This window comes from Etheostoma cragini, chromosome 4 (genome assembly GCF_013103735.1).
Source record: "Etheostoma cragini isolate CJK2018 chromosome 4, CSU_Ecrag_1.0, whole genome shotgun sequence".
NCBI classification, from domain to species: Eukaryota; Metazoa; Chordata; class Actinopteri; order Perciformes; family Percidae; genus Etheostoma; species Etheostoma cragini.
In genome coordinates this window covers 9,851,039-9,873,608 of record NC_048410.1, presented here as the reverse complement: position 1 = coordinate 9,873,608, position 22,570 = coordinate 9,851,039, and the positions used below count along the sequence as shown (strand labels likewise).

Here is a 22,570-nt window from a genome sequence, read left to right as displayed (position 1 = left end):
AAAGATGGATTCACTGTTTCAAATTCATCTGATAAATTGAAATGTCAGCAGCAGGGAGCTCAACAGTAACCGCGCTTACTTTGAAAATAGAGCGGAGTGTATCCACAGCACCGCATGTCTCGCAGGTTTAACATTCAGCTTCAACACCTGGACCCCTCCCCTTCTCCGCCTGGGAACTGACATCATGACATGTTTAATTTCTGACCTCTAGGGGGCAACAGTGGTTAATTTTCAATCCAAGGTACAGTCCATTGTAGGATGCTGTATGCATGCAATGAAAAGAGCATTTATATTATAAGACAATGTTCAGTCCGGCCCTGTTTTGCATTAAGAGGATCCATTGTGGGGATTACACATATTTGCTGACTCCACTGTTGTTTGAAGCCAGTTCCCAAAACAAAGAGGCCTCTTGGTTTATGAGTAATTCACAAAGACACACTTTAGGATTTCACTCTAGAAGTACACATCCAACCACAAAGTTAACCCTGACATGCTTACATCAACCACTGCTGCTTGCCTTGGTCTCTTCCAAATGCTAAGCAAATCTAACTTCCCCTTCCTAATTAGTTATGTAAACTATTACAATATCATTGCTTTGGCTGCCGCAATGCCTCTTTCACACCAACTGTGACCCGAAAATGCAGCCTGAGTCTTTGAATTGGAAAAGCCTGATGACCACTATTCTCTCTCTATCTTGACAAGAGTTTTCTCTTGATGGCAGGCCTTTTGTTTGCCTGTTGTGTTTGCCGGCTGGGGATGACTCTCGCCATAGAAAATGGCTCAGGGGTGTCAATAGTCAGTTCCCTGGTGGCTGTCAATGCGCCCCCCCTCTCCTCCTATTTTTAGTGGGGTGGATAGCATCGTTAGCACCTGAAGGTCTTTTGTGTGACTTGAACTCAGTCGTTGGCTTGATTTGATTTTTGACTGCCAGGAAAATGTTGTGTCTGACAAGTTGTTAACATTTTTCAGACAGACTTTTATTGACACATATGTGTTATCTCTCTCATGGATAATGAATATTTCATCTTAAGAATTAACACGTCTCAAGAGGAAGATTGTTGTGTAACCAGTTTAGCTTGAAGGCGATATATTGCAACAATTAGATTTGAATCTCTTTCACATATGTAACCACTGCCAGAAAATTCAATTTAATTTTAAGATTTGAAACAATTTCATAAATCATTTCCTTTTTTTCGATTTTACACATTTAGGCACGAACCCTGCTGTCAACCTTCCTCACACAAAACCGAAGGTCTGCTTTGAACACATAGAACACAATGTGGCATCTTAAGTACGCTGAGGGAAGGAGGGCATGAACACAGAGAAAGTTGGAAAAAGAAAGGCTTTTCCAGCTCGCTTAAACTTGGAAGTTTAAAACGCCAAGAGATGTCAGTGACCCACTTAAAGAGACCTCATCTCATACATTTAAACAAGGCTTGCCTCCAATACACAGCTATCACTTGGGCACACCTAGGTCTATTTCCTGGGTAGGGTTATCCCTGATCCAAACAGTTGCACTGTGGGGGGTTTGTTGCTGTAAAACCATTGATTGGAGGGTGATAATGGCCCCCCATAAGAAGGATTTTGCCTAAGTCAAAACTGTCATTCTATCAGCATTTGCTTAAGCAGCGGTCTGTTTTGGTCAAGCTTGTATTCAGCTGCATTCTTTAGTGTGCCTCCTACCACCACAATAGTGAAGTTGGTAGAATATCTTATCATCCATGAATGCGGAGAAACAAATGTAATTTTAAGCAAGAAAAAAGAAATGATTATTTACAATGTGGCTGTGGTCGAAATTGTACTATATGTTCTGTAATACTAATGTACCTTTTCAGGTTTTTTACTTTCTTCCTCTAAAAATGGGGTTTACATCACACATTATACATTATATTAGATATTACACGTTATAGCTACCCTTTAAGATTGTTTTATGTATTGCATTCCATTACTGAGGGAAAAAAAGATTTGATGAGGTGAGGATATAAGGCAAGAGAGACATTTTAATCCCAGAAAGAAAACAGGCCTATACCTCAGAGAATCTGCTCCTATACAGTATTCCAAATGCCTGCTCTCAATAAAGAAAACTCATTAGCATCTGTGCTTTGTTCCACTGAGTCAGGCATGACACAGGGAAAGGGGTGAGGGGCAGAGTACTTACCACAAGAGATATTATATGGCAAAACGTGTTTGTAAAAATACTAGAACAAACCATATTTTAAAGACTAGGAGGTTTTCAGAATACTCTATAGGCTGTGTATTTCAGGGTTTTTGGGGTTTATTATAAAAAGGGTTGGATTGTTTGAGACAAAGTTGTGAGTGAGAGGTGTCGTTCATAAAATGAGATTTACCTAGATTCTTGCCCCTCTGGTAACATTTAAAGTATATGTGCAATACTGAGTAAAAGGGTTATTTCATATTATAAATTAAAACTAATAATCTTGCATTTTTCCCGCTGCTGTTCTTCTGTAAATAGACCAGACTGAAAATTATCATTATCATCTTTTACAATGCTGTAGATCTATTTATACTATTTCAAGGTTGTTCAAATGTATAATAGAGAAATGTAACATTCAATAAAAATGCACACAATACTTTCTCAAAAAGTCCATCATGGCTGTATTTGCTTATTGTTTAGAAGATGTTGGCTGACCTTTAGAACAAGATGATTCAGTGTGTGGCTGTCAATTTTATTTCAAAGACTATTTTCAGAGATCCAACAAAGCATGTCGTTTGTTATTGTTTTCAAAGACCTGCTGGTTTCTAATTATCAGTTCAAATCTGTCAATAATATGCACATTTTTGCTTTTGCTTTGCCCTCAGACAGTAACGTAAAGCAACACTATTTGTTGACACTCAAGGTTGCTTACAATCTTATTATCGTAATACACCCATGCTTACAAAAGGTAGATTGAAGTTTCGTATGATGCATCATGCGTTAAAATCTGAACTCTCCCGCTCATTTGGCCTGAGAATGTCCCAGACTTTGAGGAATCAAAAAGCTTTCATCACATATTAGCCTCACACACCTGGAGACAACCCAACTGTAGAATGTGAGTATACATTTCACATCCGTTAATTACTTTATTCAGTGTGAGTCAACAACTTGGTCATTGTGTTATGTAGCAAATAGTCAATACGGTTACCAATCGACGCTTTGATTTATGTAACAACATTTTGCTCAACGTTACGTAAACGCTCGCAACGAAGCTGCCGCACGCATTGAAAAATAAAGACGACCACAAACGTTATGAAATATAACTACGGCTCTGTTTATATATGCTTTTGTCGACGTAACACTGGGGTTTCAACAGCGTCGAGACAACAACATTTTGTTTCAATGACTGCGCTATACTCTGAATGAAATGGTTCTCCCGTCAGTCACGTAGCCTGTCTGTTGTCTAGCGGAGCGCTGTGATTTGCTAATGGCTGCTCAAGAGAAGCAATAGAGGCCTATGATTGGCTGACAACTGTTGATAAGGCGGGATCATTTCAGCTGCGACTGTCAAGATTGGCAAAGAGCTGGCGCTGCTGCGTGCAGGTAAAAGGAACAAGCCACACAAAACAGAAAACATTTATCTTGGCAGAAAGCGAGGAGAGCGATGGAAACGGACTCTGCAGTGAAACCTTTCCGTGTGGCAGAACCCCGAAAGCGAGGTATTTAAGTCGATGAGAAAGCGCAACACCTTCAGCTTCTTGGAAGAAAGTACCGTTGTGTCAACCGTCGTTTGGCTCCCGGGCACGCATTGTATAGCAGGCAACTTGGACAGCTGCGTGTTTTCAGGCAAACCATCAACAAAGAATGAAAGCATTCAAACGAGGTGAGCGGCACTCACGTCGTGTTTTTTACCGTTGCCGTACAGGTTTGTAACCCACAAAGTGTCTGTCTGTGAGCCAGTGTCTTTGCTGTTGGTTTTGTCTGGTATGCAGGCTTTTTGTTGCGAGCAAATGTAGCGTGTGTTTGTGCTCAAATTTGGAGGGACAGCTAGCCAGCTAGTTATCTCTGGAGGCAGGCATGGTGTCCATCTGGCGGCGTAACATGCGGGACGCTGTGCTTTCCTGCCTGTCTCCTTTGTGCCCTCCAGATGGCTAATTTACCTAGTAGCTCCTCGGTTTGTCTTGTTTTGAGTTTAACATTTAAAATAATTCGAGAGGGTTTTAGTGTGTATCATTTAGCAGGCTAACGTAATGACTGTATCACTTTGGCATTGCGAGCTCGTATCCAAAGTTGATGTTTGGTGTGTAACGTTAATGTAAGTTGACTGGCGTTATAACGGTCAGATTCAAATGCTTTCCTTGGGGGTGAGTGTGTTGTGATGTTGGTTCACTGTTGAGTTTTCAAACTTTGCCCAGAGGACCATTTGGCCCAATTTTTAAAGAACATTAAATACTAGCGCCACAATTCCCAGGGGCACAGATTTAACAACTTGTAGGTGGAGGAGCCATTTGGTAAACAAAGGTACAAACATTTAGGTAAACAAAGCTGGCTCAGTTTGACTGCCTTTTTAGATGTTGCTTGTGACACAACGTTAGTGTACTAAGCTAATATGTAGAATTTTGAACCCCACATTGACTTTGCGTTTTAAAAGCGCATGGCAAATCTTTAAACGTGTCCAATGATTCCATGACGTCAAGGGATGCACATAATTTTTGTCTAATTAGAAGTAGGATAACTTGAGATGTCTGTCAAGCATGAATTTGGCCAATGAATGGGAGATTGGTTTGACTCATTTAATTGGGACCGCAAAATTTACCAAAAGGATAATTTGTGACCCCTATATCTTAAGGTTCCAATTAAAATGGATAATCCACTATGTCCAGGCCTGCTGTAACGTATTTAGGTGCCAGTGGAAGCTCGTGTACTGAAATTGAGACTGAAAATGCACAGAATTTGGGGTTTTGTTTTTGTAACCCCCCCCCCCCCAACTAACACACACACATGAACACGCACAAACTTTTCTTACTTGGTTTAGGACTTCCCTTGTTGAGGAATGCAGAATTTAAAAGCTTTGTCATCTACTCTAGCAGTCTTGAGCCAAAGTGGCATAAGGCGAAAACAACCTCTTGCATGGTCAATAGGTTCCTGGGCCACTGGCTACTGTGATGTTGATATGCACACAATCTTCTTTGTGAAGACAGGCGCTGCCCCGGGGGTCAGGTTTCAGCCAGCCCCAGAGAAAGACATTTACTGCATTCTGTGTCCCACCCATGGGATCAGCCATGCTCCATTTTGAGGGGAGATTCTCTCCAGTGGCCGACTATACCCTGACAAAAAATCACATATTAAAGTTTAAACCTCCTACGCTATTTGCATGTTCAGACCATGATGCTTTTGTGATTATCACTTTAAATTGGGAGGTTAAAATAAACTTGAGGTTTGTGCACTTGTTCCACTGCTCAGCGCCAAATCGGTGCAGACCACTTTTGGCTGGTCTGCTGGCATGGCTCGTAGTATTGTCAAGGAGTACTTTAGATTTTAATTTTTTCCATCAAAGTGGATCAAACTCTTTTCTGCAGAAGCTCAGGCAAATATGAGTATAGCAGTTTACTAAATATCTTCTTCCCCCCCCCACACTTGATATTGCAAAGTAAGAACACACAACTTATACCAAATTATTTTGTTTTCTATAATCTTGTTGGCAGACTGACTAATAGTACACGTGACATAACAACTGTGTTGCTTCTTCAGCTCTAGAAGAAGAGAATCGCCTGGAGCATGAGCACTCCTCTGCTGTCTCGGACAGTGATGATGGCTCCCCGCTCGACCTGTCAGGAAGGGGGCTCTTTGGGAAGCGCCGTCGCCGCGGCAACCTGCCCAAGGAGGCAGTGCAGATTCTGCGGAGCTGGCTGTACGACCACCGCTTCAATGCCTATCCGTCAGAACAGGAGAAACTCAGTCTGTCAGGCCAGACCGACCTCTCAGTGCTGCAGGTGTGGAGAACACTTTTATTAATTTAGTTCCTTTTCCCAGAAACACTCTGCTCTTGCCAGAGGAAATTATACTTGTGGTACACTGCGCATTCTGGACTTTATAGTGTCTGATTTGTGGCAAACATTTTCATTGGTCTCCACTGTCATTTCCGTTTGCCTATGATATGTACATATGAATCTAAACTTGCAGGTTTCACACAAAATAAAATCTTTTTTTGACATTGTAACAAGCAGCGCTGTATCGGTGCTCATTAAAGGAGAATTTGGGTCAATTTCAACATGTAGGCTGTAAGTTATAAAATGTGTTTTTTAGCCTTGAAACGTGTTCAGAATGTCATTACCCATGTGCAATTATTCCTTTTGAGGGAACACTGTGAATCTAACTGCTGTAGATGTGAAAGTTGTTCTCATTCAGCTCTGTTTAGTTCTGTGTTGTACTGCAACGAGTGCTTCGGAACCATTTACAAACTACAACACCGAAAAGAGAAACCTATTTTCAAAATAAGCATGTGCTTATTTTTTCAAATGTGCTATAGTACTATTAACAGAAAAGTTCTACTTGAGGTAAGTTTGGCAACACTACCTTATTTAATCAATAAATTGATAGCTTACATATTTTTGTTCCTGCTCTTTTGTAGATTGTCCAAAATCATTCTAACTGCCATCTCAACACAATAACTAAACACAGCTGAATTAGCAGAACTTTAATTAATTTTTTGAATCTACTGTGGAGTCAGGTTACAGCCAGTATCTACGTAGTCCATAACGACAAATCATTTTTTTTTTGTGGGAAACATTTTGGTATACTGGATTGCATGAGACAATCAACTAGTGTGTGTGTACTTCACCGGAAATAAACGGAGGTATGGATTAACACAACGGTTGGCTTTCTGTCACGCCTACTGCAGTCGGATTCACTGTGTTCACTCGGAATGAATCGCTGCACACGGTTAGGCACTTATAATGACATTCTGAACATGCTAAACAGGCTAAAAACGCATCTTATAACTTGCCCTGTTTAAGCCTGTTGGTGCTAACTCTAGCAAGAGGATAACATGGTGTATGCAGCACCGATTGTGTTTTTTTTTTTCTCCTTTTTTTTTTTTCTCTCTCTATAGAAATTACTCAACATTTACAAACAGAGCTACATGTTGAAATCGACCAGAATTCTCCTTTTTAAGGTTGCTTTGACACTGAATATCAATTTTACTGTTTGTAATGCCCATATGCAGATCAAATCATAACAACTAACATGGTTCTTACTCTTGTGGCATAAGCTTATTGTGATAAGTTTTACCAAAATCTGTCACCAGCATCTCAGCCAACAGTGAACAAGTAAAAGCAAAACAACAATCGGATGGTACCACCACACTGAGAATTTAGACTTTCCGAGCTCTCCGTTTTTTGCCACCATGCATCAGTAGTAGACTTTTCCCCTTTGCCTCCCAACACACAGGCATGCACAAATTAAGGCTTGCTGCAGTAGTTGGTGTTATGGTGGTCGGACATGTGCCAATTATATCCAGTGTCTTTTATTTTTATTTTTTTTAAAGAAGGAAACGCCATTTAGTTGCTTTTTGTCAGTGGCTGCAAATGTCTGCTCAAAAATGGATTGTATAAAGAGTCAACTAATATATGAACGGTGGTGGCTCTGGCAATCCCTGTCTTGGTAGTGGCTGACGTTGGCTAATCCAAATGGATGGAATTGGTGTTTGACGGATTTGGTTACGACAAAAAGACGAGGCAGAGCTCTGACGTGGTCTGAATAGCCAAATTGTAAACATCACATTTATTTAAGTCTATGCATAGCATGGGTAGTGAAGGGATGCGGTTGGTGCTTCACCTCCTGTCTCAACCAGTCGGCTGCCAAAACGAGCCGCGCAGCAAAAGCTTGATCAGAGGATCAGACTCAAATATACTACATTACATGGCTAGACAGTCAAAATGACATTTTGAGCATGTTTAGAGGCTAAAAACGAGCTTAAAACTTGCCCTGTTTAAGTTTGTTGGGTGCAACATCTTTTTTCATTGGTCTCATTACTACAAATTAATGAAAAAGCTACATGTTGACATTAACCAGTCTTCTCCTTTAACTTTTGGGAAGTCTTCCTCACCTTGGCATCCCTAGTCCAAACAGTCAGCATTACAGAAGACGTTAAAAATCAACATGAGGCAGCAGAGTTTCTAATGTAGTCAGTTCACTGGAATTCCTTTTGGCTGGCTTCTCTGTGGCTCAGCATATCTGAGCTCAGACCTTCATTATTGCCAGCTGTTTGAGGGCTCTCATATCTGTCTGTCTCACTCTTGTGTGGGAGGCTGAACCACTAGAGGGGCCTAAGTAAGGCTTCATGCAAATGTGGATGTGTAGGTGGTGGTTTAAATCACAGGACTCGGATCATTTTTAGATCTTGAATGTGATGATGGGGTTGAATTAGGAATCCAGCTAACTGTCTTGAGGCTGAGAAACAATCTTTTAATCAAAATGATGCAGTAATACCAACACAGGCCCTCAAGAGAAAGGTAAAACAAAAGGGCAGCTCTGGACTGCAAATCCTTCTGTGTGTGGTTTTTTTTTTGTTTGTTTTTTTTGTTTTTCTCCCTTTTTATCAATGTAAAACCTCAATGTAAACAACCAATATTGTGTTTTGTTTATGCCAAAATGTCTTCCTCTTTTCCCAGATATGTAACTGGTTCATCAATGCACGTCGCCGCCTCCTCCCTGACCTGCTTCGTAAGGATGGCAAAGATCCCACTAAGTTCACTATCTCCCGGAAGGTTGGCGGTAAAAGTGAAGGCCACTCGTCTAATGGAGGTGGAGCCAGCTCTCCAGAAAGCAACTCTTCCAACTCATCTCAGCAACGCCCGTCTGTCATCCGCTCTGCCCCAACACTGGACCTCAGCCTTCTTGGGAGCACAGCAACCGCGATTCTGACAGGAGCAGGCTACCCTGGTAAGGAAGGGTCGGTCCAGGCGCTGATGAAGCTGGACACACAAAGTCTTCTGAGGGAAGCAGAGGAACAGAGGGCAAACATGGTTTGTTTCACCAGCACAATAATAGCAGCTAGCCCCACCAGTGGCCTCTTCAACACGCCTCCCCCAACTCCTCCTGAGCTGTTTCCCACCCAGGACTTCAGCGACTTGAGGCTTCTGGTTGATGCTGCTCTGCAGAGGGCAGCAGAACAGGAGAACCAGAAGAGGCTCCAGGAGAGCCAGACCAGACCTACAGAGGCTGGAAAGACTGCAGTAGTAGAGTGCAGTTTCATAGGGCCGAAGCCACCTCCAGAGGACAGCCAACAAGTCATGGATCCTTCCCAGGTGCAGAGTCTGATGGAAAAGGCTATGGCTGTTCAAGTGTCTGCTACAACTTCAGCAAATACTCCAGTGCCTTTGTCTTTAGCAGCCTCTGTACCAGTCACAGCTCCCACCTTGGTCTCAGTCCCAAGGCTGTCTCCTCTTCTGATGAATAAAGTAATCTGGAGCCCCTTGGAGAGGGATATTGCCAGAGCCTCCAGCCCAAACCAGCCTCCGCTCATCCCAGCCCACCTGCCAACTGCAGTGCCAGTGTCTGCCTCCGTTTTTTCCGGACAGCCAATTTCTCAGAAACTAGCTGCTACTCCAGTCAGCACCCCAGCTTCATCTGCTCCAGCCTCCAGCTCAGTTCCAGCTCCTCTGCCCACTGGCTGTCCTACGGGTGCATCAGCTACAAGGCCTGTCTCGCTGCCATCACCAGTCTTTGTCTCGGCCACAAGTCACGCCTCTGTCACTTCCGCAAGCCAGGCATCAGCCCGCACTGTAGCACATGTTCCAGGTGCTCCTTCTCCAGCTGTTGCCTCTTTCACAGACCCCAGAGGAGTCCCACTTTACCTGCCACTCAACAAATCTCCCATAATCCCAGTCACAGCTCCATGTCTATCACCCATTTCCACTGCAGCGTTGTCTCCATCCCCTGTTCACAACCCAGTCTTTGCCTCCGCCCAAACTCCAACTCCTCGCCCACCTCTTCTCGGCCTGGCGTCTCACCTCACTGCTTCTCTTCAGCCTTCCTCCTCCACCAGCAGTAGCAGTATTACTAGTGCACAAAGGAATTCAGCAGTGGTGCCCAGTGTTTGGAGCATGGTCCATGCTGATACCAGGCAGCCAAGTTCTCTTCAAGTGGTAAAGGCCCCCATCACCACAGCGTGGGGCCAGCAGCACAACCTGCGCACAGTGAGTGAAACTGTGAACTAGGAGCTGGATTTTCTTCTTCTTTTATGTTTGTATGTCTGGGGAGGAGAGGTGCCAAACATTGCTGTTGGCTGGACAACACTGTACATAGGAGAATGTATCTTCATCACCAATCCCCTTTTATCATTAACTCCTGTGCCTGCAGAATGCAGGGAATGAGATCAGATGTATGAACTGCAACAAAGTAAACTTTCAAACAAGCGGTGTTGGAGACTTGCGGATTAAAGCAACTTTTTATTGTTAAAAATGCTGTTTTGATGGCGGCACCTGCCAGTAAGAACACTGTCTTTTCTAGAAAGAACCATTCTTCAGTGCAGACTGAAGGTATTGTACAAAGCTTTTGATGCTAATTTCAAATCTCTTTCCACATTACAATTTTATGAAATGAGGAAATATCCTTAATTGTACAAACTGTCAATCTGTCATTTTCAGGACCAGCAGTTAGCCTCATCAGTAGTAGTACTGGACTGTATTGAATGTACAAAAGACACTGATATGATTGGCTAGGCTGATTTATCATCCATTTCCCTTCAGGCTATAAAGGACATGAGTTAGTTTTCTTTCCCACGCACAGCAACATCGTCAAAGTCCTCTATAGTACTAACAGTTTTTTTTTTTTTTTCTTGGAGATGAGATGATGGGGAAATTGATTGTCCTACAGCAAGTCTGACCAACTCTCCTCAATGTGTCTCATCACACCCCGCCCCCTTCTTCCTGTCTTTTTATAGCTAGGGGGATTCATTGGCCCTCATGAATTATCATCTCAACCACTCATACATGCTGTCAAGTACCACAATTTTTTTGCAATTTCCAATCCTATAAAAACGAGCCGTATTTTCTAATTTTTGCTGAAGCAGTAATGTTTACTTTATGCAACCTCGATTGGTTGTGTGATTGTGAGGGCAGTGGATATAGGATGAAGGGGAGAGGATCACATTGTATCTGTTACAGAAGTCCATTTCAGTGGAGAGTTGAACAGCTAGGTGATCTGATGACCTCAAGCTCTTGCCACGTCTCGACTGGCGTTACACTTGCTGCGAGGGTTGGCATATCTGTTGTGGTGCATAACACTTTAAACATTGGATCCTCTTATTAGGAGATAAACTAATTATATTGATTTGGAGCATTATACTCTTCTAGTGGAAAGATTAATTTATGTGTCTAGTGTCTCTGCAAAGCAAATTTTGCAGCTTTACTGAAATGGCTTCCATTTGCTGGGGGGGGTTCTACCCAGAGGGTACACGGCATACCAAATCATGTTTTTCCACATCAGTAATTTCCACCTGTGTTTAGAAATGGTTTCTATAGAGTCTCTAATCATTCACAAAGCTGTAGTTTCCATGAAACTGTTGTAGCATAAACCACAATATATGGCTGGATGCCATTTAGGCATCCAACAATATGTGGAAAGGTTCCTGTGTGATTGTAGAGCAGGATTGTGCATCAAATCTTCAATACTGTAATGTTTATCAGTGTCATTGAGCGTTGTGTAGTAACGGTTACATTTTACATGTTCAAGAAGTTGGAGAAGACGGGCAAAAGATCCATCCCCAGAAAAACTTTGTTAATGGCAGATATCATCTGTTGTCTTTTCACTTTTTGTCCCTCACTGCCAGTAATGCCATGTGGCTGTCGGTGGCGTTTTAGTTTATTTTTATTTGGTTACAGGTAGACTAGACATCACTAGGATGATCACTTATACCTCAATTTACACAGGTCATGTCAGACTTGGGTCATTTGTAGAATACTAAGTATTAAAGTAATATTTTAATTGTTCATACTACATCATGCCACTGTGACAACACCTTATTGGTTGAGATACTGGAAATGGCTGGCTAAAGATTAGGCCAGTAGGTATTTTATAGCAAGGTGTGTGTGGTGTTTTTATTTTTTTTTAATGCAAAATGATGCTCCAGACAATGTGATGCATGTAGATATTTTCAAGGTTGTTTTTTCTATTGGCATTAACTTTATCAAACATTTCCTTACAGCCAAATGCATTCAATTTCTTTTAGTTTTTTTCATGTTTGGAATCATGACGAACGTTGACCGTATGACTGGCTGCTGTGCCTTAAACCTACGACTGAGGGATATGTCCCTTTTTTATATAAAACTTCTCAATAGTCTGTGCAATATATGCCTTAAACTTTAAATGTGTTTTTTTTTGTATGAGCATTTCAAAGAAATAAAGTTCAGTTTTTTATGTAAATGCTATTTATTCCAGTCTTTGTCTACGTTTTGTTATGTAGATTTGTGAGATTAACTAAACTGTATACTTATGAATTTTTTTTATAAATCGTAGGGTCCTGGCATTGTGCCTACTGGTTCACCTCACTGACTACTGGGACACTTTCATAGATGATGGGCAGTGTTAACTGGTCTTTCTCTACTAAAAGTAGTCAAAACGTGTGCTGTGGAGAAACTTACAGGATCTACTGTTCAGGATCTACTGTTCAGGTTATGTCACCGGATGGTTTTAAATGTGCTCAATATTTTAAAAAAAAACTTATTTAGAAAACTAACAGGAGTGGGAATTTTTGTGTGTACAAGTTAATACAGTCATGCTCCTGTATAAAGCTCTAACTACAGAGTGTAGTAGTTTAAAGCACAGTATACTTTATTTGCCTGAGCAACAATTCAAGACTGAATTCCTTCACCATAATTTGATTCTTCAAGAAATACACACAACCAGCTGATGCAAGAAAGCCTAAAAGCTCTTAACCATTTCATCAAGTACTGAGCACTTTCAATAAACCCAATCAGAATCTTTTTAAAATCAATGTTTAACATACAGGGATACAAATATTACAGCTATAGACTTGTTGCCATGCTTGTGCAGGTGCTGTAGCTAATTGGCAGGAAGAGGTCAACATTGCTGGTACTATATGTGGCAGTGACTCTCAGTCCAAAAACAACCCTGCGGACTTATACATGATGTTTTTGATGCAACTCAAACGTCCAACCAGCAGTCAAAGTAGCTGAGGCCGCAGTAGACTTGTGGCTATGAGATGCAAATACACCTTTCATGGGAACAGTCGATGACGCAAAATATTTCTGGGGATCCCAAATGAATCCCAAGTTCATACCTTACATAGACATGTTTAAATCTTAATTGTAACACAATGGCCACTTCTGTCTTTTATATAATATACATTTGATGTTTTCCTATTAAATTTCATTAAAAATAAGTCCATAAAGGTAGGAACTAGGGATTGATTTGTGGTGCAGTATGTGTCTCTCTCTCTCTACTCGTCATCCTTGTCTTTAGCGCCGTGTTTGAGAATGCGGGTGAACTCTGCGTAGTTGAAGTTGCCCTTCTTGTCAATGGGCGCCTCACGGAACAGCTCGTCCACCTCTTCATCTGTGAATCGATCTCCCATGGTGGTCAGCAGCTCTCTCAAATGGTCCTCGTGAATCACACCTTGGATACAGATGACACCCATTAAGTTCTAAACGCTGACAGTGCTATAATCTATGTATACAATTGTCTTTTTTGTTTTCCTCTTGTAACTTACCAGATCCCTCCTCATCAAAACAGGCAAAGGCATTGCGGATGACGTCCTCGGGGTCCGTTCCGTTGAGCCTCTCTCCGAACATGGTGAGGAACATGGTGAAGTTGATTGGCCCTGGTGCTTCGCTCATCATCCCCTCTAGGTATTCATCAGAGGGGTTCTTACCTGAGGATAGACAACACTGTTACATAGAGCTAATTTTTCTTGGTAAAACACAAAACCAGGAAGTGTTTTCTAATGCCGAAACAGAACACTTGCTATAAACAGCATTTAAGTGTAAATTTATTCATTGCACTTAAACAAAGTTGGTAACTTTGGAGAGACAGAACAGAAAAATACTTCAAATCTATATAACATGAGACAGGTGCTTCAGAAAAGGACAAGTAGGTCAAAAATTTAGTGTGCCGAAGTTTCTTAAACTTTGGAAAGATAAAAAAAAAAAAGTGGTCAGAATAATAGCAGCACCAGCGAAGATCTGACATGTAGCGCCAATAACACTGGATTATACATTTCCCATTATGCAGTTCTATAGCGCCACCCCTGATAAATGCCCACGTCTTTAAAACGCCTCGTTCCTAGCTTGTGATAAATGCTTTTTGTTTTGAATGTGTAGTAGGGGAAGTAGAGCCCAAACTAAGATAACCCTGATAATGTCATCAGGGTGATCTGTTTTTCTCAGACTTTAGTCATGTCTTGCTGGAGTTACAGAAGCACTATTCAAAGGTATTCATTATTCATGACAAGCGAACTAAACTTCAAATGTAAAATAGGTGGAGTGGCCCTTTAAAGGCAGTGTCATGTTTCTGCTTTCCAACCTACACTTGCCAAAAAAGTGTAGTGAGAATTTGCCGACGTACCCAGAGAGGCCAGCATGTCATGTAGATCCTCCTTGTCTATGAAACCGTCTCTGTTCTGGTCGATCATGTTGAATGCCTCTTTGAACTCTTGGATCTGAGACTGGTCGAACATGGCGAAGACGTTGGAGGTGGCCCTCTGGGGACGCTTCTTGGTGGTCTTTCCCTTGGCACGCTTGCTCGACATGGTGGCGGTTAGGTCTGGGTTTGGGCACATTTAAAAAGAACCATTCATGGGTTAGATTGTAATAATCCGGCACCATTGGGGATAGCATCGCTTGGGTATATTGTTTGATAAACACATTTTGATATGAATACTGATTTCAGCATCCATTTGAAAAGATGAGAGGAATTTACATACATACACAAAACTGGAGCACTGCATCCATGTAGCTCTTTTTATATTTTCTATGCCCCAAGCAGGAGAATATTTTTCTCTCGTTTCCTCCAGAGAGAGAATCCCACTCTCTCTGAATGTCAGGTACATGATGGGTGTGAAAATGACATGTCTCCACAGTGCACGCTGCAACTAACTTCAGATCCTTCCAGAATTAGACCTGTCACTCATGTTTAGGTCTGCAAGGATTTGGTGTGTGTGTGTGTGTGTGTGTTATACCTAGCAGGCAATAACTGGCAGAGGGACAAGCTGGCCAGGTAGGAGGGACTAGATGAATGTGGCTTGAACAGTCACATATGAGGTAGGACATCACGTCCTTAGAGGCGCTGAGGTGATGTGGAGACTGTCCGCGGCATGAACTCACACAGTAAGATCATTTACTCTGAACTGTGAGACTGCACACCTTTTCCTGACATGCAATGTTTTGTTTTCAGTCTTTAAATTCTTGCCTTGAAAAATTGCATCATTTAGCAATTTTACATTTCTCAAAGTTTGCATTTTACAACTTTTTTTTGTCAGCGGTATCAGACTTTAGTGGAAAATGATGTGTGAAATGCATCTTGGACTGTGCTTAGACCTAGGCCGGAAAGCACAAGAGAGGATCCCAAAGTGTTCAATCATGCCCAGACAAGTCACTTCCTCTCAAATATTGGCATTGAAAGACTGTGGTAACAGGAAATCCATCAAACACAGATGGGTGGATAGACAGGGTTTTGCAAATTATTAAGAGTGTGGCTCTCCCGTAGGCTTTTCCAATAACTTCAATAAATAAAGGACCAAAATTGCCACAACATGCCATCCTGTCTGTATTAGAATATGTATCACACATTTACCACAAGTGAAGCATATGGTCAAAAAATAAATGCAGTATATAAAAAAGAAATTATTATTTTTATTATACTGTATAAATTTGTTATTTTGATTATAAACAACATTTAAACTTTCTATATTTTATTAACTTATTTTGTATTTTGTTTTATTACAGCAAAATACACCTCTATGTATGTATGATGTATTTTATAGCACATTACAGTAATGGCTACACAGCACTGTACTTATAAATAGCTCTTTGCTGTCCTATATTCACCAAATCTCTGTCTCCAGACACTGTCTGTGTGACACTGTCTGTCATCATATTTAAAAAGCTAGAGTAGTCCTAAGGTTGTGTGCCTGCTCTGCTCTGTAGTCTCTGTTGTGTGTATAATTGCACTCAGAGAGCTAATAAAAGGTTGAAGAGTTGAGCAGCTTTGTCTATCTCTTTATCTCAAATATTTGTCTGTTGAGTACATGTAAGTTTCTTCTTCTATTGATCTCTATACAAATGAATGATACTGTATCACTATGGCAGAATTATAACTTTTATTGTCCATGCAAATAAAGTATGACCAGCTAGTTCTGTCCAGAGTTTACTTTACATCCAAAAATGGATGTGTGTTTTTCAATTCTCAGTATACAATGGTTACAGGAAGGAAATTCATGTACTTGTAGTTAACTTGTTCTTAATAACACATGCATGCACGCGCGCACACTCCCGCACACACACACACACACACACACACACACACACACACACACACACACACACACACACACACACACACACACACACACACACACACACACACAGACACAGCTTCTGTAATTTTATGTGCCAAAAAATTAAGAAATCTGGAAGTTGTGTGCTGCTGGCCCAAAGCCCTTCCATTCCCCATCTTAACAGTGGCAGAGGAAGTTGGAAATGAAACAACGTCTAGCTCCTATTTAAGGTTTCTGGGAACAGAGGATTTCCACGATTACATTCTTTTTTGTTTCCACTGATACAGTAGGGTACTTTCTCCTAAGAGAAGCAGACTGGTGTTTGACTCCATGTCTGTTTCAAGCAATCAATAAGATAAATACTTTGACTATTGTGATTATTTCACAACTTAGATTTTCAATGAAATAGTTGGCATTCTGCACACAGAGTGAATCAACAATGACCGAGAACACCTTGGGATTTCAGCGACGTAAGCATTTGGCTGACATGCCTCGTCTTGGCTTGTACTGACAATCGTATTTGTTCTCTGTCCACCCAGCTCCTCTGTGAACCCTTTCATCCAGTGGGATGACAAAGCTTCTCTGTCTCCTTCGCCCAGCAAGAACACACACACACACACAGATAACAGTCAGGCTGTCATCTCTCCCCCTCACTGCAGGTCTTGTAGTAGGCCACCGCTGCTCAAGTAAAGCATACAAGGCCAACGGTCAGGAATTCCAAAAGCAAACAGAGTAAAGGGGAAGTTAAGTTCTCAACACCTATAAAAAGACATCATCAGAGGTGTTTATGTCCATGTGTTTAAGAGTATGTGTGTGTGTTAGAGATCTATATGGGTCAGCTGCATTTAGAAATGCCCTTGTCTAATGTGCAGTTGTGATGAGATGGAAGTAAACACACATACAGTACAGGTATAGGCTACTGCATACACGAACATGTACACAGACTCTTAGTTGAAAACGGTCTAAAGGTCTCTCTTACCTTGATCAACAGATGAAAAAGCTCTATTGTATGTGGTAACTTTAATCAAAGATTCACTGAGGCTCTCTGTAACTTTATCCCTTCACTCTCAGCACTGACATAGAAACATTGTACCACAGAACTCATTTACAAATGCTGTCCCCTCAAAAATGCAAAATGATTAGCTTGTTAACACTCTGTATGCAACCCAGTGGTAAAATCAACTTTTTTTCTTACCTTTGCTTCAGGTAGAAATATGTGGAAGTCCTATTGTCTGGCTCCAACACAGCACTGCGAAGGGAAGCAGGCAGTCCCACTGGAAGTTTGTTTAAAGTATCGGACTCCTGGTGGGTCCCTCCCCTTTCTGCCCCGGCCAATGGAGAGGGCGGCCTATCCCATTCAAAGACATCACAGGCCAGGCCATTTCTCCATACAAGGCAAAAGAATGCACAGGCTGCAGCTTGCAACTTCCACAGACGCTGCTCGGGATGTTTGGGGAAAAGGCAGAAATGACAGGAACTACAATAAGGCTGCCTTATTTAGAGAAAAGGGCCCAAACATTTAGAGGAGAGGCTCTGTGTATGGTGGAGTATGGAAACATGGGGGAGAGAGAGTTGTGAGCAGATGCAGATCAGTTTTGAAAGCATGTGTTTCTGTTGTAAGGCTATGGCTTTCCTTAAATAGGCAGTTGGCCATCACTGGGGCCTGAAAGTGTAGGGGACAAATACATTATGTCATGGAGGTAGCATCTGTTTTATGGTGGTGGTTGGTCTCACCGTGTTTTATTAAAGAAGCACAAACCTTCTTGAACTATTCACTGTAAGAAAATGTGATCTTGGGATTTTTTTGGCAGCTATTTACTCTGTTGTTTACAAAGAAGTATTATTAAATACCTTCTATGTTGTTAGAATACATGCATGTGTAAGGTCTTCATTCTTTGAGCAGTGCATAAAGTATGTTGTAGTCATATTTTTAGCATCCCTATAGCCCTTTTTTTGGTTTGTCCTTTACATGGGTAAAAGAAATAAAATATGTGTCTTCATTTAAGAGTAAAATGATCATTTAGTCTTTTCATTGTTGTTGTAATGATTTGATGCTTTGAAGTATAAAGAATGATTTGAAGTGCCCGACCGTCTGGACATGAACATTTGATTTACAGATTGCAATTTTCCACATATGTCTATGATTGGGTCTTTTTTCTGTTTTTCATTATAATGAGTGTGTATTCTAGGAATATTCCAAAATAAATATGTTCATTTTATCATTGAAACAGCACATCATCTGTTTAATTTGTTTAAGAAATGCAGCACACACAAATATTTAGTACAACAATTCAGAATAGCATATAGACTGCAGAGTATTAAGAGAAGCGTTTAGGCTAAAGGATGTTTCATCTCTGTTACAAGAGGCTCTGTGCAGATGCGGTGATGCCCTCTGCTGGGCTACACTGTCATGGCCATTTCTGAATTACTGAAAACCAGTCAATGAACGGGGATGAGGACCACAGTAATGTGGGAGGGCTGTGAAATTGTACGGTTATAAGTTGTGAGGGACACATATGGCTTTGCCATACGCTTTCTACAGTTCATCAAGTGCTCAGACCAGAAGATATCTCACAGTGGTTGGTGTCACAGAAAATAATACATATATATGTATAAGTGCAAATATTCACATATTTATATATACACACACTGCTTTACACAATGCATTTTCTGTTGACCCCAAATGGATCTGCACATGTCTGCCATTATTTTTCCAGGGGTGGATAGAAAGGCTTCCGGAGACGGAAATTTGCTTAACAACATCACCTGAACCCACTTAGAGCAGATGAGCCCTTTAGTTAACCCCTGTTGTCTGTGTCTGTTTGATGGAGCTGTTAAAGATCTGTCAGATTGCTGGCACTGGCAGCCCATAATCTACAATAACTGCCTATTTATTTCACTTTCCTCTAGTATGTATTGTAACATATACTTTATAATGTAATAGCAAGACATGTTTAATGTAAGAGCAATGTATCTGTGTTTCAAATAACTTCTGTTACCATACCACTGCATCACTGGATATAATTAAACGTCTTTCATTTAAAACTACAATTTGAACATGCTGTATGCATGGGTTTTTTGTTTGTATAAAAGTCTTCGAGTTAAACTATAAACATCAGTTTCCAAGGTTTAATAACTGATTTGTTTTAATTTAACTAATAGGCTCTGCTCCCAGCAGATACAGTGCCTCAACAGCCAAACGTTACGATATGTTAATAACATCTTTATAGATTGTATTAATTGTAAAATATCATTCCTGTATCACATCCCTAAAGAATGTACATCATTTAACGTTTTGTTTACAATCGACGTTAGAGGCGGGTCATCTTTTCTTTTCCAGTTTGCTCATTGGCTATTTGAGAAATTGATTTGTGTTGCGCGCAGGCGCAGTATACCGGGATGCGTTTTGGATGGCTGTTTTTTGCCGTTTGCTCAGTCTGAAAAGCGACCTGAAAGGTAAGCTACCCGCTACACTCTCTCATCAACGTAGAAAGAATAAACTCTCTGTTACATATTTAGTTAGCAGTCGTGGAAGATGTTAACTAGGTGGTTATCAGAGTTATGTCAAGTTTTAAGATAATTGTTTCTTGCTGTAACTTTCATATTTTAAGACAAGTCGTAAATGTGACCACTGTCTTCATGCCCCTAATGAAGTTCTGAAGGGTGAATACGTGGCTCTAGCTGTGTCATAAATGGGACTTTTCTCTATTTTTAAAACGTTTGAATTAACGGAAAAGCAAATGTCTTTTGTTTTGTTAATGTAGCGTTAAGGCTAAGTGTCGAGAGTTTCAGTGGCTAACAGTGGACTGCGCCATATGGGTGACATTATAACCGTTGCGGAAGTTGTTTGAGTTTATGGTTTATCTCTAGTTGAAAGTCTGCATTATTTAGCAACACATGGTTAACTTACTCTAAATAAAACTGTATTTAACACCTTTTTTAAGAAATCCTGTAGAAAATTGCCGTCTTTCATTTAGTTCTTTACAAAACCTTCAAATGAGTTCTCGTGCACACTGAGGGACTGCCTTTCTCAGTGATGTAAGTGAGTGATGGGGATAGATGAAACAGACGTTTTAAAGCAACAGTGGTCCGGAGAAGAAGGAAGATACAAACTAAACTTTAGATTTTGTTTTCGTTGCTCATGTCCCCTCAGAGGCTCCGTAGTCAAGAGAAGGAGGCAGATACTAAATCTTTGTGTCTGTGTCTCCTTAGAGGCAAAGGTCAGTTAAGAACAGACTAGTCTTGGCCGGTTCTTAACATTGGGAAACTGGTAATCCCTAAGGCACGTTTGGAAAAGTCTGTGTATGACAGATTACATTTAGTGTGCCAACCAGTGCTGAAACAGTTTCAATATTTTGACGGCCTAGCCTACTTGATTTGGCTTTAAGGCATTTAAAGGGAAACTGTGCAACATTTTCAATGTTCATGTATGTTATTCTATGGTCTAAGACAATCCAAATCTTTTACTTAAATTGATCGACTCTCTTAAATCCAAAAACTAGTGTGCTAAAACTCAAGTTTGTGATTTCCTCAAGTATTAAGTGTTGTGTGCCCCGAATTAGGAACAATGTTATATGGCGGTTTTCCACTGCGTGGTATCTACTCGACACGCCTCGACTCTACTCACCTTTTTTGGTTTTCCATTACAAAAACAAGTCCCTGGGACCTGCTACCAGGTACTTTTTTTAGTACTACCTCAGTCGAGGTTCCAAGCGAGCTGAGGCGAGCCCAAAAGGCGACGTGAAAACCTGCAGACTGCTGGTTGGTCGGATCACTGCGTTGTTAGCAGACAAGAGTGTGGAGTGTGTGTCCAGAACAAATGGACATTTAAAAAACAAATCTAGCTAGACACCGACAGATTATCTACTCTCTGCACTATTCTCACTTATCAACTGTTCAGTGCTGTTAGGGGCTTTATGTCGTTTCCAATATTGCACAATGTTACTTTAAAAAAACAAGACAAGTTATCAAAGAAAAGTTTTTATTTAGCTTTTCAAGTAGCGCATCAAACCCTCCCGGACATCCCGGTCTTCTTCCTCTGCACCCTGTGACGGTGTCCCCACCGGCTCTGCCGTCCCAGATGCATCCCAGTCGTTGTCATAAGTCTCTACATGACTCTCATAAAGATTATACGAAGCCCAGCAGGTCACAACCGGAGATCTCATCGGTCGGACGTCGCCCACCAGACGGTCTGCGGCGGCGGTTTTGCAGAGCGTGAATGCTCTGAAACACAAACAGCACACATGTTGATGTGTAACCATGGTTGCTAAAGTTCATGTACTTTATATAACGCTAGCGTATAGCGTTAGTAAATACTGACCGGGGCCCCTAACACATGCAAATGTTAGCTAACGTTACCGGGAAACTTAACTTAACCTTTTGTGTCGGCGAACAACAGTCATGTCGACGTCTGAACTCCGGAGGAATTCCCAAACTCCTGTTTTTTTTTAGCGGTGATTTTTGTTGCTTCCTTCAGCTTCTTTTGAAACAAAACTTTTCTTCTGGCTGTAGCGAGTAGCCGACGTGCTGTTGTGAGTCACGTTTAAAATTACATCATCACGCTTAGCTATGGTGACCAGCCACGCTGAGACGTTACTCATTTTGCAATGGAAAACGAACGTAGAAAGAATCGAGTCGAGTAGAGGCGAGTCAAGGCGTGTGGAGTCAAGCTGTTACCAGCAGTGGAAAAACGCCATTATAGATAACACAGGGCACCCAAGGGAATGTTCTGAGTAAAAACATTTTCAAGAACTGAGAACACTACATTAGAATAAAGTTATTTTTGGGGTGGGGGCTTTTTCCTTTTTATTCAATAGTGATAGTGGATAGACCGAAAAGGGGGGGGGGGGGGGGGGGGGGGGGGGGGGGGGGGGGGGGGGGGGGGGGAGAAAGAGATGGGATAGTCTATATCCTTCATGTTCCACTTCTGGGATTGCTCTGGTGCTGCAGGAAATTCCACCCCTGCGTGTATATTCTGTTTCCTTACGCTTTCTTTGTGTTGGAATTTTAAACTTGGTGGACTATTGTTAACTGCTCCTCAGATCTCTGCATGGTCAATTGAGACAGCTAGCTAGATTATCTGTCCAATTTGAGTTTTCTCTCGCACAACTATTTTGCAG

The 22,570-nt window shown here is 41.3% G+C and overlaps 3 protein-coding genes across 4 annotated transcripts in view; 2 read left to right on the top strand and 1 right to left on the bottom strand.

Moving 5' to 3' along the window:
* Positions 1–3,424: 3,424 nt before the first annotated feature.
* LOC117943226 (mucin-5AC-like) lies at positions 3,425–12,356 on the top strand. The gene is made up of 5 exons (XM_034869218.1): positions 3,425–3,617; positions 3,651–3,818; positions 5,687–5,928; positions 8,608–9,588; positions 9,625–12,356. The coding sequence occupies exons 2-5, from the start codon at positions 3,800–3,802 to the stop codon at positions 10,153–10,155; spliced, it is 1,773 nt and encodes a 590-aa protein (XP_034725109.1). The 5' UTR covers positions 3,425–3,617; positions 3,651–3,799; the 3' UTR covers positions 10,156–12,356.
* A 569-nt stretch (positions 12,357–12,925) lies between these two features.
* Positions 12,926–17,871, bottom strand: myl9b (myosin, light chain 9b, regulatory). Of its 2 annotated transcripts, none has more exons than XM_034869229.1 (4): positions 17,646–17,871; positions 14,522–14,724; positions 13,668–13,829; positions 12,926–13,573 (listed from the first exon to the last, which is right to left on the bottom strand). In XM_034869229.1, exons 2-4 carry the CDS (start codon positions 14,703–14,705, stop codon positions 13,398–13,400), a joined length of 522 nt encoding a protein of 173 aa, XP_034725120.1. In that variant the 5' UTR covers positions 14,706–14,724; positions 17,646–17,871; the 3' UTR covers positions 12,926–13,397. The 2 variants fall into 2 exon arrangements, with proteins under 2 accessions (XP_034725120.1, XP_034725121.1); XM_034869230.1 differs by having other exon boundaries at positions 14,522–14,719; positions 17,647–17,665.
* Positions 17,872–19,846: 1,975 nt separating this feature from the next.
* Positions 19,847–22,570, top strand: part of LOC117943220 (phosphatidate phosphatase LPIN2-like) — a 27,620-nt gene continuing 24,896 nt past the window's right edge. The window contains exon 1 of the mRNA XM_034869209.1: positions 19,847–19,907. The gene's annotated coding sequence lies outside the window, so the exon portion shown is untranslated. The remainder of the gene's footprint in view (positions 19,908–22,570) is intronic.

Bases quoted from the DNA above. Each gene is read 5' to 3' on its own strand.
- LOC117943226 (XM_034869218.1), top strand. The intron at 5,929-8,607 runs GTGTGGAGAACA...CTCTTTTCCCAG, and splicing joins CCGACCTCTCAGTGCTGCAG to ATATGTAACTGGTTCATCAA. The intron at 9,589-9,624 runs CCAGCTCCTCTG...CCTACGGGTGCA, and splicing joins CTCCAGCCTCCAGCTCAGTT to TCAGCTACAAGGCCTGTCTC.
- myl9b (XM_034869229.1), bottom strand. From the start codon at position 14,705: ATGTCGAGCAAGCGTGCCAAGGGAAAGACCACCAAGAAGCGTCCCCAG. The intron at 13,830-14,521 runs GTACGTCGGCAA...GTCTATCCTCAG, and splicing joins TGACATGCTGGCCTCTCTGG to GTAAGAACCCCTCTGATGAA. The intron at 13,574-13,667 runs GTAAGTTACAAG...TCTGTATCCAAG, and splicing joins TTTTGATGAGGAGGGATCTG to GTGTGATTCACGAGGACCAT.